The sequence below is a fragment of the Balearica regulorum genome, chromosome 4 (genome assembly GCF_011004875.1).
Source record: "Balearica regulorum gibbericeps isolate bBalReg1 chromosome 4, bBalReg1.pri, whole genome shotgun sequence".
Lineage (NCBI taxonomy): Eukaryota > Metazoa > Chordata > Aves > Gruiformes > Gruidae > Balearica > Balearica regulorum.
In genome coordinates this window covers 54094086-54109362 of record NC_046187.1, presented here as the reverse complement: position 1 = coordinate 54109362, position 15277 = coordinate 54094086, and the positions used below count along the sequence as shown (strand labels likewise).

At 40.5% G+C, this 15277-nt stretch overlaps 1 protein-coding gene across 1 annotated transcript in view; it reads right to left on the bottom strand.

The window, feature by feature from the left end:
- Window positions 1–2816: 2816 nt before the first annotated feature.
- Window positions 2817–15277, bottom strand: part of GABRA4 (gamma-aminobutyric acid type A receptor subunit alpha4) — a 43854-nt gene continuing 31393 nt past the window's right edge. The window contains exon 9 of the mRNA XM_075752222.1: window positions 2817–10653. Within this exon, the coding sequence (XP_075608337.1) occupies window positions 10120–10653 (534 nt within the window). The 3' untranslated portion in view covers window positions 2817–10119. The remainder of the gene's footprint in view (window positions 10654–15277) is intronic.

The following is a 15277-nucleotide window of genomic DNA, read 5'->3' as shown; positions in this document are numbered from 1 at the left end:
GGCAGAGCACGAGGGCAGTAGGTAAAGGTGAGGAGAAACAGGAACTCGAGGCAACTATTAGGTCGCTTATTTACTTATTGCCAGCATGTAAATACTGTGTCTGCAGCCAGGCTTTTAACAAACTGTCAGTGCTCTGTGTATTTGCTAATGATGCAACACTCTTCACATACATCCACATCGAACGGTCCTTGCCACAGCAGCACACAGCACGAGCGGGCTGGCAGGGCTAGCACTCACCCAGAAAATCTAGAAACCAGAAAACCTTTTGTCTGCTCTACAACCGACTCACGTTTCAAGCATCCAAAGTGCTTTATGCCACTGCATTAACACTGGATCTTGAAACCCACGCAATAATCTTTGAAGACCACTGCTTCAGTACTCCAACCCTACCCACGCTGCACCTCGCTGTTTGACTGTCAGGTTTTATCTGCCACCAGCACGGACACATGCCCGCTCCCTGCCCGGGCTCTGCTGTCCACCCTGGTGATGCTCAGCGCAGAGAGCGCCCGCAGTCGAGGGGAAGGTGTGCGAACCGTGCGCTGTCCCAGCAGCTGCCTCCCCCCACCGCAGCCGTGAGGCGAGGCAGCAAAGCCAGAGACAGGTCTGGAGAGAATCAAAACGGTGCGAAAGTAGCAGGACACGCTGAAGCATATCTTTAGATTGTACACTTAAGGGTTTTTAAATAGCTAATGAGCAGCTCTTAAGCCTAATTCAACTCTCACATCTTACTTCAGCAAAATGCCTAATGGTCTCCAGCCTCAGCTGTTCTTACCCAGAAGTGGGATACCTTCTGCCGAACAGATTGCTCCACAAGCGCTAAATTTAGACTTAGGAGACCACGCTCCTATCTCAGCAAGGCCACCACCAAGTGCCCTCCTGACTGGACTGATGAAGATAAAATTCCTAAGCCTTGTTGGAAAAGGAATTGCCTTCTGCACGCCCCCCCAGGGCACAGCAGAGGGGAAACTTGGAAGTGTATAGGGAAGCTCTTAACTCATGTACTCAGTAAGAACAACTGATTGCTTGCACATCAGAGAAGGTCTTGTTTTTACTCGCATATTTCCCTCTTACCTGATTTCACTGTATGTATGCATACCCTCTCCAGATAGGAAGTGCAAAGTAGCCTTTTCAAATCTCTCTACAAAATTCTCCCACCTTCTGTTTATGTACAATCTTCACATTCGCCAAAGGAAAAAAAAAATACAGTCCGTGTATTTATGAAACAGCTACTGAATATTACATGGCTAAGCATCTTCCCCACCATGATATATACTAACCAGTTTAACAGAAAAAAACACACATACATTCATTGTGTCTTATCTTCCCAAGTGAAATGGATACAAATAAAATTCACAATTTCAGTACAGAGAAAATACTTTCATAAACTACAGCTCATTTAAAAAGTTGTAACTAAATACTCTCTAAATGAGAAATTATATTTGAAAACAAAAGCTGTCTTTTTAATAATCATGGATATTCCCCTGAAGTTGCCTTAGGAGTCTTTGCTACCTTCCCAAAGTCTGCCACAGAGCTTGTGATTTCCATGCGTGCAGGTGAGGAAACCTCTCTTTATAAAAACAAACAAACAAAAAAATCAGCTTGATTCTTTTCTTCCTGAATACACAACAAAATAGAGAAAAAAGCATCAGAGAGAAAAACCTCTCTTCCAATGTTTAACCTATGGGAGAAATGGTAGGGGCATAACAACTATACCTGTCCCCCCACCCCAAAAAAAAAAAAAAAAAAAAAAGCAGCAGAGATGCAGTTCTGCTTCTGGGGAAGCCCACAAACTGCCTGTGGGTACTTAGCAGGCAGCAGCTCTAAGCATGCTCAGTTTCATTACTATACACGTACCTGTCGCTCCCACCACTCGATGTTATCAGAAGATTTAGCAGACATGGGGGAAGACAAGACCGCAACACACCTTGGTTGTGCTTTGGGATGTGCAGTGCTGTTACAGTGAGTATCAGCAGTGCCGAGCTGAAGGAAGAGTGTTCTTCAGCTTCAGTCTGCCCTATTTTGTACTCCAAGAAAGCATTTTCCATCCCGCTCCCAGTGGTCCGAGGACCCCGATTCCCCACGGTACAGCTTGGATGCACAGCAAGCTGGATGCATCCCAGCTGGCAGCCGCTGCTAGCTCACATCTTTCCAGTCTTCCAGTCACAGAATCAGAAACCTTAGGACAGATTAACTGTGCTGAGCCTCGGGCAGGATTTGCAGTTGGTGCTGAATTCCACATTGCGCTCAGCCGGTGCCCAAGCTGAAAGGAGTTTAGGGGGCATTTTCGTAAGTGGCTTAATCCAGTGTAAGATCTGCACTGTCTCTGAGAGAGGCAGTCTCACTCTCCTTCCTCCCCTCTACTTCCCACCACAGATTCCTACCTTCTCCCCCATCAGCAACCTAACAGCTCTCATGCAGCCATATGCTGGGTTACAAATGCCTTTCATTTGATCCTCGCAGTGTGAGTGCCAAGGTTGTGGATGTACATCTTCAGACACGTCTACTCTAACTGCAGCTGCAGCCCACAAGCTGTAGTACTGACCAGATTATCAGAAATGCTCAGCACTAAAAACTCCCAATCAATTCAGGTACCAGCAATGAAGTCTTCAGATTTAGTACGAGGGCACGATACTTCCAAAAACTGGCTGTTACTGTAATGAAAGCTTTTTTCTTCAACACACCCCTCCCTTCTGTAACTGAATTAAATCAGAGGCAGCAATCTTTGTATTCAGTCTCTTAAACATAAAGCAAGTTAAATGCTAAAAGTTCCAAAGTGTTTCATTACTGAAAATTAAATATATGGACTCCCAGAAAGATTAAAAAAAAAAAAAGTTACTGTTTACATTTTTTGTTGAGAAATGCTCTAGAAAGGAGGGAAAGAGTAATAATAAAAATCTTTTTCCCTTACCATTCTGTCTCCTAATTCTTCCTGGCTGATGATGAAAATACCCTTTTTTAATGAAAACAACTTCAATGGAACACAAATGTTTCTAAGAGGACATTAGCAACTTATTTTATTACTTTCTCATTATACTTATAATGAAGAAATAATTATTTCTAGGCTGTTTCCTGCCAGATGCTGTTCTAGTACCTCTAATAGGACATATCTTAAAATAACTGCTTGGTAGCAAGAAACTAAATTTTTCATCCTTACTCGTGTTTTCCCTTCTCTTCCTTTTCTCTCTCTTCAAATAACTTTATTGATTTGGGCTCTTTCATAAATTCTGACCTGCTTGTGGTTTTATTTTTTCTTCCCCATTATTTGTCATTGAAGTAATTCACAAAATCCCCTTTGTGGAGGAAAAATGACTACAGAGGGTACCTGAGGTTCAAGAAAGCCTGAGAGACCCTCTGTTACAATGCCAGTGGAGGCAGGATGAGAATCCTCATGGGTTCACGTCAGCTCCAACCCAGCTCAAACCCCCAAACTATACGTCAGCTCCATTCCTCCTCTTACAGCAAACATGCCCCGAGTCCTGCCCTGCCCAATATGCTTCATGAGCTCTTCCAGTATGGGTTAAACACCCAAGGCCAGGATTTTGCACAAGTGGATTCATTTCCACCATGAATGTGCTGCTGGTACTGATGTGAAAAGACATGTATCTATAACATGAAATTGTATTTTCATGTAATTCTACAAGAACTCTGGTTATCTAAAATTCCTCAAATCTCCACCACTGGTTTGGTGCCAAAGAATGTTGCCACAAATTAATAATGTACATACATGCATGTACATACAGAAAAAAAACCCCTTTTTAAAGTATGTTATTATTCAAGATGTGGTAAATTCTAGAAGAATGGGAGATTTTCAAGCTTGTGACGGTAAAGCAGACTACGAAATTACCGTTAGTAAAAAGGTTCAACTATCTCATACTTAGAAAGCACTTTAAAGAAATACTTGTACATGTTCTTGACTTCAAGTCCTCCATCCCTGAGCATTTTTACTTACCATGGAGATGAGCCACCAGCACAAGATGATGAGGGAAGACAAAGCAGTACTCGACTGAATTTTGCAATGCATCGAGCTCAGAAGTCCAGCTAAGTGCTTCATACTGCCACCTGCTTCTTCTACCAACCTCCAGCTAAGTTTTTTCCAAGGATAAAAACATATTCACAGATAATGATTATTTCCTTAAATGCTTCTTTATGCCATCAGATCATCCGTGGAGTGCTACGTCGGTCAACAGCAACATGGATACAACATTCACAAAAACACACAGCAAATGTTGAAGGAGATCAACAACAGCAAGACCACCGGCAAGAAACAATCTAGATCTCTGTGCTAGTTGAGGATTAATTCAGTAATACTGTATTTTTCCTCAGGATCTTTTTCTTGAAAATAAAGATATGAAGATAATTAAAACAACCTACCTCACACGGTGCTTTCCAGCCAGAAAATGGAACAAAGTCTTGTTCAAAACAACACTGCTTGCAAGCACGTCTTGAGTCTGCCTCCCTTACAATTCAGGGGATTCATATTATTTGAATGGATACATATAAATATGCATCCAGGCTGTGATCACATTACTATTTTTAAATGCTAAAACTATGCCATTATTTAAAAAGAGCATTCAATAACTGATGGGAATTTGGATGGTTTTCTAAAAAAGGGAATCTCCAAGGCTTTTTATTTTTGCTGTTGTTATTTTTATTTTAAAGAAGTCATCACGCTCTCAGTCTCTCTTGCACAAGAAAATGAAAATAGAATTATGACCACAAAACATAGTGAACCGCAGTGGACAGTAACTGGTTCGCTTTGAAGTCCTTTCTAGAGGAGTAATATGAAAAGCATAAGGAAGTTCTAAAAGATATTTGTACATGCATTAAGGTACAGGCAGGAAGGCAATGCTAGTCAATTCTGAAATAAATACCTACTGCATTGTCTAAATTCATGTGAAAACAAAGTATGTTTTACAAATTCTACTAATTTTACAATAACTGTGTTTTTCATTCCCTCCAGTTAAGAACACAGTACATAACATCAGTGGAGAGAGATCTTTTCAGAGTGCCCTGTACTTCACACTACTCTCACTTCCTTGGGATGTGGCAAAAACTTACTTTCAGAGTCTGATTTACTCAGAACATGCTGAAACTGCTCACCACACACATATTCTCCAAAAAAGCTACATCGTGACTTTGAGGAGAGACCTACAAATGAAGACTGTACAAATTAATGCATATCAGACTCTTTCAAAATGGTGCATTTTTCCTTCCAGTAGACTTCCTGTTTAAAGTGCACTGAAGTCAATGAAAAACCATGTATTGATTTCAGTAAATACCAGTACAGGTCCTTGTAAGTAACTTACCTGGGAATCACACAGTAAAATACATATGAGGTTTTGAAGAAATAAAAAACATTTGGGAGAAAAAGATGCTATTGTCACTTAATGGGTTTCTTTTTTCCTGGATTTTTTCCTAGTTCTTTGGGGCTTGGAGGGGGGAGTGGGTGGTATTTATACTGACCTCCTTAAGGCTATTTACCCTCTGGATTTTCACTGAGGGAGAAATTTTATTTAGAGAGTTTTGTTCCTCCAACCTTATGCTGTAATAGTTCTAAAATTTTGATCATCCTTGGCCTTATGTATCTCACCATTAAACATTATATTTCACCCAGCTTCTCAACACTACGGTTGCCATTTTGCTAATCCAATACTCAATGTTAGGATTAAATAAATCCAAGGGTAAATTTTTGTCAGCTGTCTGTATTGCAATTCCCAACAGTGGAAACAGAAACCATGTTCCAGCTTCTCACACTGAGAAAGGTTCTCCTAGGAAATCTCCTGTTTTCCTAGACATTTCCATCTATGGGAAAATGTCCAATTTGTGGACATTTTGTGTCTCTTATACAACTTGTGTTGTCATTTCTGCCATTCTGGCCTTCCCTCCACTTCCAATAGGACAAGGGAGATGGGAATGTTAGGCTTTGGATAAACTGGGTAAATATACACTGCACACTCTGATGTTCTCACGTTGTACACAGACACGGTGCTACACAGTGTAAGGTACAATGTGCCCAAAGGACATACAGGAGGTATGCAAGAAAGTGGAAGGAGACAGAACTCTGTGTATATTAAAAAGTTGAGTTCATTCACTTTTCTGCAGAAATACTGGTTAAATCCTATTACATACAGTCACTTAGTTTCCCCAAATTTTTTGCAAGGTCCATCCTGAATTATGAAAACGATGAGATGTCAAAGGCTATGCTTGAACCCTCTGTAATCAATAACTTTTAGCTCCCATTAACAGAAAAGCTCTAGTCACATTCTTTATTAAATTATTTACCTCTTTTATTCAATTATCACATGGTCTACTTGCCTGATCACAGGGTAGAGTGGATGACTAAACAGTTTACAAAATCTGCCTTTTTTTTTTTTTTTCTCCCTTTAAAAGACACACGGGAGAAGAAACGTGCCACCAACATCCACTTGATGGAGATGAGCCCATTTTATAGGAGGAAAGATAGACTCCAGTTCTGCTGGTGAGCTCTTAAGAGCTCAGGTCACCATGGAGGGACAGGGTCTAGGTTTGCCACCTTGGTAGGCTTCATTATTTTCACTATTACAGTCAAACCTGTTAATAGCAGGCTGATAGAAATTTGACCTTGCTCACAGCTGACTATAAAATACACTTCAATTCCCGTGAAGGCAATCTTCCTGAACTGAGATTTTAAGTGGTTTTCTCAGATGACTGTGTCACTGTTTGGGGCTGCATCACTGCAATCTGTGGGAGTTCTGCTGTTGGTAACAATGTCTCCGAGGAAACAGCAGTCAGTGGAGATCTCTCTCTGCTTCCTGGTAAGGTTTTTTGGCTTTCTATCCAATTTCCTTTCCTGTTGATAGAGATGATCTATCTGAAGTGTTTGGTTAGTTTTAAATCACTATGGTACTGACAAAAAAAAAAAAAAAAGATTGTCTGACAAAGTCAAGAGAGAAAAAAAAAAAAAGAAAAAAAAAACCCAGCTCCTGTAGAGTTCATCTCACTCAAAACCATCCCTAGCAAGCCATTTGGTCACTGTACTGACACCTGCAACATTCTCCCTTAGGATTTGAGTTACCAGTACTGAACATTTGGGCCATTATATTTAGCATATTCCTGCTCTTGTTTGTGCTTCTGAATTACACAGTATTCAGAACCTGCCAGTATTACTGAGTATATTGCAGGCTCTTTACTGTTTCTGATCATTCTACAAGGAGATTAAATGTAAAGCAGAATCCCTGTTAAAAATTCTGTCTATAGGTACTTTGGAAAGCTAGTTATAGTAATTGTTTCATATGCTGTAATACAAAATCATAGCACAGTACAATAAATTAGTCCTATATTCATAATGAGATTTTTTTTTTTATATCTCATTTTGAATGTGTAGGCATGCAAGTGTCAGAAGGTACTTCAGAAACAAACTGACAGATTAAAAATAGATTTTTTTTTACTGTGGTATCATTAAAAATTTCTTCCAAAATGGAAGCAAATAAATAAATATTTGGAATCTATTAATTTTTGCAATCCTTTTTCCCTCCTTACAAGTCTTTGAAATGAAACAGGAACTACAAATGAATCCAAGTAGCACATATAGATCGATCTTGGTCAAATAGCCTAAACCAGCATTGATCCTACCGAACAATGCCCTGAAAAAGCTGATTATACAGTCAGTATATAGGGATGGGTGGCAGGAAGAGACAGCTGTTTCTAGTGAATCGTTTAAAGCTCTGTCTGAGAAAAAACATCCTTGGTTCTCATCAGAGAGGAAAGCAAAGAATAATTTCAGTAACTTCTGGCACAAACACTACGTTCTCAACACACAGAAGGCCATTGTTCCTCATACTAGAAATATTTTATCATTTGCGTAATTATGATCAATAATTGCCAGAGAATTAGCTTTGTTTCCTCTGGCTTAACAAAATAAACAAACAATCTCTTGTATACTATCTTCTACTCTGACAATCTGCAACAACGTGACCAAATTATGGAAGAAACAGCTACAGCTCCTAGAGATACATCTAAAGATGCAAACTACTGCAGTTAGACATCTTGTATGGATGCTCCATTTCCAGTTCTGTGCCATAGCACGTGTAATGGTTTTCCAACAAGTGTTGTAAGCTCCGGCTCCTTCTAGATGTAAGAGGCAAAAAGAGAAGGACCATACCTGGCCTCTCGAGAGCATCACTTAAGTAAAAAAGAGTTACTGTTGATATCACTACATCATAATAAAGTCATGTACGACATTCCCACATCCTTTGCATTCTATCATCAACAGTCCAATGCTATACATGAAATAGCAGCCTGGGACCCATATTACACGCTGTAGTATACATCTCTTGCAGTCTCCCAGGTCCTGCAAGGTCTGACTCTCAGCCATGAACCGGCTACAAGACTTGGACAGACAGAAAGAGGCACAGAGATACAGTCATAGTTTCACCTTCTGGGGTCTTTTTACTCTGATTCTCATCCCAAAGGAGTCTAGGTCACTCATGCATGTCCTCAATTACCCCAGCTGCTCGCGGTCTCCATCAGCCACTTGATCATTACTTGGGCACAGACCACTCAAGACTCACCTGATCTTCCCCCCAGCATAAAACTTTGACCACGGACTGTGGTCAATCTGCTGTTCCAATCAACTGAAGCTAAGGATTAGTCCACTGAAAGAAGATTCGACTACTTCCAGACTCTTCAAAGGCACAGCCAGATCACAGCTGAGAATTTGGCCTTTGATTTTCACTTGTCACCTGCGCAGAAATGCTAACCATTTGCCTAGCCAGATGGATCTGTGCAAACACTTTCAGATTTATTGCCAGCGTATCTTCCACCCATTCTGGTGAAAAGAACATTTCTGATGAAGCTTTCTATCAGGTTTAAACTTTTCGATTCTTTAACAAAGTTGCCTGCTTGCATATTGCAATTTGAACCCCTAAGAAAAGCACCTATCTATGCCATAGTGTAAGAGAAACAAACGGACCATAAATAAACCTTGTGTCTCCCCCAGGCTCCACCTAGAAACTTTCTTTTCTTATTTATGTCACAGCATACCTTCACAAAAGGGTGTCTCTCATTCACTCAAAGATGTGCCATAGCCACACTCATCAAAGCACAGGAATATTCGTTTTGCTTAGTTTTGAAGCCACTTTTAAAACTGTGTTGAAAATTTAACTTGACTCAAACATTATATAAAAGGGGGAAAGGGAGGAGGTATGTGTTCAAAGGAAATCAGAGGAGTGTGACTGAAAAATATGGGGAAAAAAAAAGAAGGAAAAAAACCCCAAAAACATCCAAAGGAAAGAACAAAGAATGCAAATAAAAAGTTGAACATTGTGGGCCTGGTCCTCCTCTACCGCAATGGATGTAATTTAGGAATAAATCCACTCAAGCTGGTCAGCAAGGTCAAAGAAGAATCACACACTTAAGATCACCTTACCAAAGAAAAAACTCCAATTTTGAGAATTACATCAGATTTCAGATTTTACAAGGTTCACTCCTTCTTATTTTGAAGTGAGAATTTCCCAGGTTGCAACGCAAAATAATACTTAGTAAAAATACACGGAGCTCTACAACTCCTTTGCATAACTTTTCTGGAGTTGCACTCTCCCAGGCTGGCCTCTCTTTTCTTTTTCCACTGTTCATTTCCCACCCACCTCCCCCCCTTTTGCCAATTTTGATCTAGCAGGGAAAGTCCTTTCCTAGCAAGCACTGTCAAAATATCGAGGACATGGGCCTTGCACTCAGAGAATGCAATGCTGTGTCCAGACAGCAGTGCTGGTGCCTCAGGGATTTATAATAATCAACATGCATGTTCCTAGCAGTCAAGATGTGTTCCACTGCACAGCTGTGCACCTCTGCCTTTGGTTTGTTTCAGGTGCATGCTCCTCCCAAAGGCAAGATCTATGTAGCCAGAGTAGTCTGTCTGAACAGAGTGATGGTTCACTGCTAGCTGAAGGGAGGAAGACAAATCTGTTACCCATTACTCTGGTAGGAGTTAACTAATTATCCCCAATAACTCCAGCCTTTACAACGGGAAAGTAGCACACAGCTTTTATAAATAAGAATTATTGACCTTTTTAAATAGTTTCAAAAGAAGAAACTCTGCATCAACTGTGAATATAATTTAGGAACTACTACATAGCAGCAAAACTACATTAGACTTTCCGATTTTTCCATGGTATCCTTGGATAGATACACCACCCAGTAGACCATGTTAAATGCTCCAAAGGTAACAGGAAATAAAATGCGTGCATATTTGTCTATCTTACTCGTGCCAGAGTGGGAGGCAGGGGGAGCAGGTGGTGTGACAGCAGATGGCTTTGCAGATGCTCCTAATGTATTAGGTGTGGTGGTCTGAATCTGCTCCAGTCTAGATCCAAGCAAATGCTGAATGGAAGGGGATCCAGCTGTGGCATGCTGGGATACAAATCCAGTTAAAATTGGGGTAGAAGGAGGAGCTGGAGGGGTGGCTCTTGCAGAAGATAATGTCTCTGATGCATTGATGCGTGTGAAAGGGTTGGGACTTGATGCAGGAAGGGAGTGGGGTATAATGTCAGAAGACCCCTGAGCTACAGAGGGAGGCTGGATGGAGCTGTGCCTTGTGTCAATTCGACTCCCACCATCAGCTTCGGACTGTACTGTGGCGTTCGTTCTTTTCCTCACATTTGAATTGGCATCTGTACTCTGCAAAGTTTACAAAAAGAGTTACTAGTCGTTCTTAAAATAAACACTTGAACAAAAGCAATGGAAATTTTATAATCAAGCACTATCATAGCAATACTCACAAACATAAACAGTAGCTTGATCCTGAAGCACAAAGATACCGCATACTCACGACAATAGCTTTAACAGTATTTAAGTGATAAACAAGAGCTCTTTTTACCTGTGGCTGGAATACCAGGGTGAACACATGTGATGCATCACACTCCATGTGATGTGGTACCTATGTAAACTTAATACCATGAGGCTAACAATTCTTGGCTTAGAGTTGGGGTTTTTTTCCAGGCTCATGCTCAAAACAAAGTTCTCTGATGTTTACCTCTTTCTCCGATGATATAAAAACATTCTAGACACAAGTTACCAGCCATGATGGTTTACTTCTGCTTTATACCTCCAGAAAAGTAACTACAATGTATTAGGAACTCTAGTCTGTCTTCTAGAGTAGATGCTATTAAAATGCAAGTATTTACCAAACCAAGTTACCACATTGCGGCTCTTTCAGAAACAAAGGCAGTGCTTTTCCACATCAACCACAGGCAATAAATTCTCCAGCTGCAATTGAACCAGTGAATAAATCAGTCTTTCACCAACTACTCTTTTCCATTAATTAACTAAGAAAAGTAGTGTATTCTCCATCACTTGATGTCTTCAGGCAAGTCTGGATGTCTTTCTGAAAGATATACTTAAGCCAAATAGTACTTATTAGGCTGGATGAGAAACTGAAATACAGATAAGGAAGTACGGATGGTAAATGCAGCAGAGTTTAATAATTTACTGACTTCTGGGAGTGGGACTCAGGCTCTCCCTTTCTTCTCTGCATTTAAGAGGAAGCCTAACATCTCCTGAACCTCCTTCTGGAAGGGTACCTGAAGAACAGACCTTTGAACCTTTAGCCCTGCACCTAAAATATAATATAAAGCATGTTATATTTTAGATATAATACATGAATATATCTTGTGCAAAGACTCGCTGCTTTCCAAAAGACAAAGATTTAATGGCAGATAGCGTACATACGCTCAACAGCAGCAATACTGGTCTAAATACAGGCAGGACCAAACAATCACTTGTTATGTATCAAAAATCACATGTTTTGCACCTCTCTGATGATAACCATTCCCAAGCATTGCCCTGCACCACACCTACTGTGCCTTTGGCTCCCCTTCCCCTCATCCCTACCAGAGAACCCTGCCAAAGCTCACAGCACAAGGAAAGGGAGAGAACGTGGGCAGCAATCTTTCTTCCCTCCTTCATCCAACAGCAATTCTCTCCAGCTAAGTGCCAGAGAAGTAACGGAGAACAACTCAGGTATTATTCAAGGTACTAGTACCTTGAGTAGTGAGAAGAGCAACAACTATGCCTGTCTGCTACATCAGTTGTGCTTAGCTGTTTTGCACAAGGAAACATAGAAATGGGACCTGAAAAAAAATCTGAAAAAATAATTAGAAAAAAAATCAAGAGTCACTGGACATCGCCAGTACTCCGATCATGGCCAGAATGCTGGTCCCAAATCCTGTTAATTGCAGTATAAATCAGTCACTGGCAACACTGCTGGCCTGAATTTATCTGAAGCTGCCACAGCTATATGCCAGTTCATGGCTGATGTATTTGCCAGCTCATGGTTGATATATCAAAGAATCCCTCTTAGGTTTCACAGTTTTCCTTCCTGCACAGAAGCATGTCAATCCTTTTTATTTTTCTGCATCTGCAATCCAAAGAAGCAGAGGACTGGAATAAACACCAGAGGAAACTGGTATTTCCTGAAAGAAACACTAATTGTACTGTTTGAAAGAGAAGCCTGAGTCACTCTTTGGGAAGTGCAGAAGTACACACAGGTGTGCAATTTGGATACTTTCACACTAGGGTTGTCAATGACCCAAGAAGAGTAAAGCTGCTTTCAAGACTGCTAAATTGAAATTATAAAGTACAGTCAGGACAGGAGTGCATTTACTAAAGACTTGGTAATACCTGAAGGAGGCTTGCAAAGCTAAGCAGATGCAAGTCATTGATGTTCACTGTTCAAAACAACTGCTCTGTGCTATGGAGAAGCTGGAGAGGAGGTGAGTTTTACCTTCTCCATGCAGATCCTTGGACAGCCTGGCTTTGCTCAAGTAAGATTCTCCCATCATAAAGCTCTCAAGCAGTGCCTGGAGAGCAGAAGCCCACGGGCTGCGACAGGGGTTGCAAAGTAGATCTGCACTGGAACTAAGGCATGTCTCGCTTCCCTCCTGCTCTCTGCCTGCATTAGACCAGCAGCTTAGAGGCGGTGCTGCTGGAGAACAGAAGTACCACATCTTCAATCACTCCAAGCGCAACCATAAAGGAATGGCCCCAAGCGTAGAACAGAGGATTAAGCGTAATTCACAGAGGCATCATTTAACACTCCTGCTTACTTGTACTGTCATCTGTTTTCAAACAGCCACTTCAGTATTCTTCCCTTCCGTGCATCATCAACCACAGACACTAGTAAGACAAACAGGTAACAGCCAGGTTCCTTCTCACATTCCAGTCATCTCCATTTCTTCAGTGGGAACTTGTTTCCATTGATATGTTTGCATAATACCACTTCCCCCCACTTCAGCCATCATCTAAGTGACCAAATAAGACCTGTTGCTATTTAATCCACTATTGTCCCATTACAGTGTTTATTCTAGAACAAAATTATCTATACTATTTCAAATGATCAAAGCATGTAAGTGTTGAAAGGTCTACTGGGCATTCTCTTTCTTGCCGCTGATACACAAAACTTCCAATATTTCAGGAATCTTAAGTTTAGAAAGAAACCCAGTTTCCTTGTATTATCACAATGTACACACAAAGCCTAAATAGATAACATTGTAAGATACCACAACATAGCACCAGCACTTTGCCCCTCACCTCACTTCATATATCCTTTTCTTGCACTTGCCTTACTCAAGGCTGTATCATGACAATAGCTCGTTCTCCTCCTTCAAAGAACTCAGATGTCTCTTCTTTTTGGTTTCTTCACTTGAAGAGTTTCTAGCAAAAATTCTTGTTATTGCTTGTCTACATATGACCCCTATATATTCCTCAATTCGGTATTCTAAAGATAACTCATTTCTTCCTACATTAGTCTATCCCTCCTCTGTACTGATGCTATCTTACAACTCTACATCATCTGAAGGTTAGTGCCAAGGTCACTAATGAAAATATTAAAGAAGGCTGATTCCATGGCCAAGCCTTAATGAACCAAATTCTCTTGAAATCAGCAGAAGTCAGGTTAATCACTACGTTGCAAAACATAGAACAATGCGACATTCAGTTTGTACTAAGCAAAACATTCCACAGATATTTCAGCTATGGTGCATACCCCTAGTAAAAGGATATTGCAATAATGACAATATGACCAACAAAATTATATACATATGTAAAGCACTTGCTGCCTCCCAAAATTATTTTACTTAGTCTTTTTGAAAACAGCAAGAAACACAAACCTACTGCCTATCAGTAGCTTTTAGTTTGGAGGTACAGAAACAAGAAATAAAACTTGAAAATCAAATGGAAGCCAAAGTAAAATGCAACGCAAGAAATGAAGGGATTGTCCAAGTAGATTCCTTTCTGAGGCCAAGTCGGGAATCCACTGAATTATCCTGAGCCAACAGAGAGCTGCTGTGCTAGTCCAGATGGGGCTCCACAGGAAATACCAAGTCCATATTTCTTAACATTCTCACTCTAGATTGAGAAAGGATCTGATTTTCTGGAGGCACTTCAGTTGAGATTTTTGGGAGACATTTAAAATGGTGTAGGTCAGGAATGCTGGAAGCTACCATACAACACAGTGTATTACAGCATGCAATGCCAGACAATACATTTCATAAAGATTGTCTTTCTAGAAACATAACAACTTGCTGTTTACATAAATGATGCCTCACCCTTCCTTTGAAATAGCCTATCATTCTGACTTGGTCTAACCAACTCTACACTTCACAACCACCACCAAAACAGAAGTTGCAAGTACTTTGCTTTGCTGTATCTTCCTTCAAGAGGAAACCTTCTTGCTATTGATCCTGTTGGGAAAATTCAGCCTCTGAACCTTAACTGGCAGCAACGCTATGGATGAGTTTCCAAATCCTGGGCGATCTGACAGCACAAGTCCTGTCCATGCATAGACTAAGTTCTCAAGAGCTCTGATAATAATCTAAGAATATATATTTTGTTATAATTGTAGGACATCTTCATTGGATAAAGCTCTGTAGTTGGCTAGGTTACATTAATGCTGAGAATCTACAGCACCAGTCTCCTATTTGATTTTTAAGAGCCAAGATTGGCAACAGTGAAAGTTAAGTTTCAGCCTCCATGGCACTTCAAACATTTACCACCAAGACTTTGATTTAGGGACACTAAAAGGTACAACGTGCCAGAGGTAGAGAAGTGACCACACTAACAAAGCCAAAGAATTGACCAAACATAGGGAAATGCAGACTCCAGCCTGATTAATAATCACTCCTTCTTTCTATCCAAATTAATATTTTATTAGTCCATGCAACCAAAAAAAAAAAAAAAAAAAGCTCAGTAGAAGACATTTAGAAAGCTCCAATCCTATGCATAAACATATTTTACTGGGAGGCAG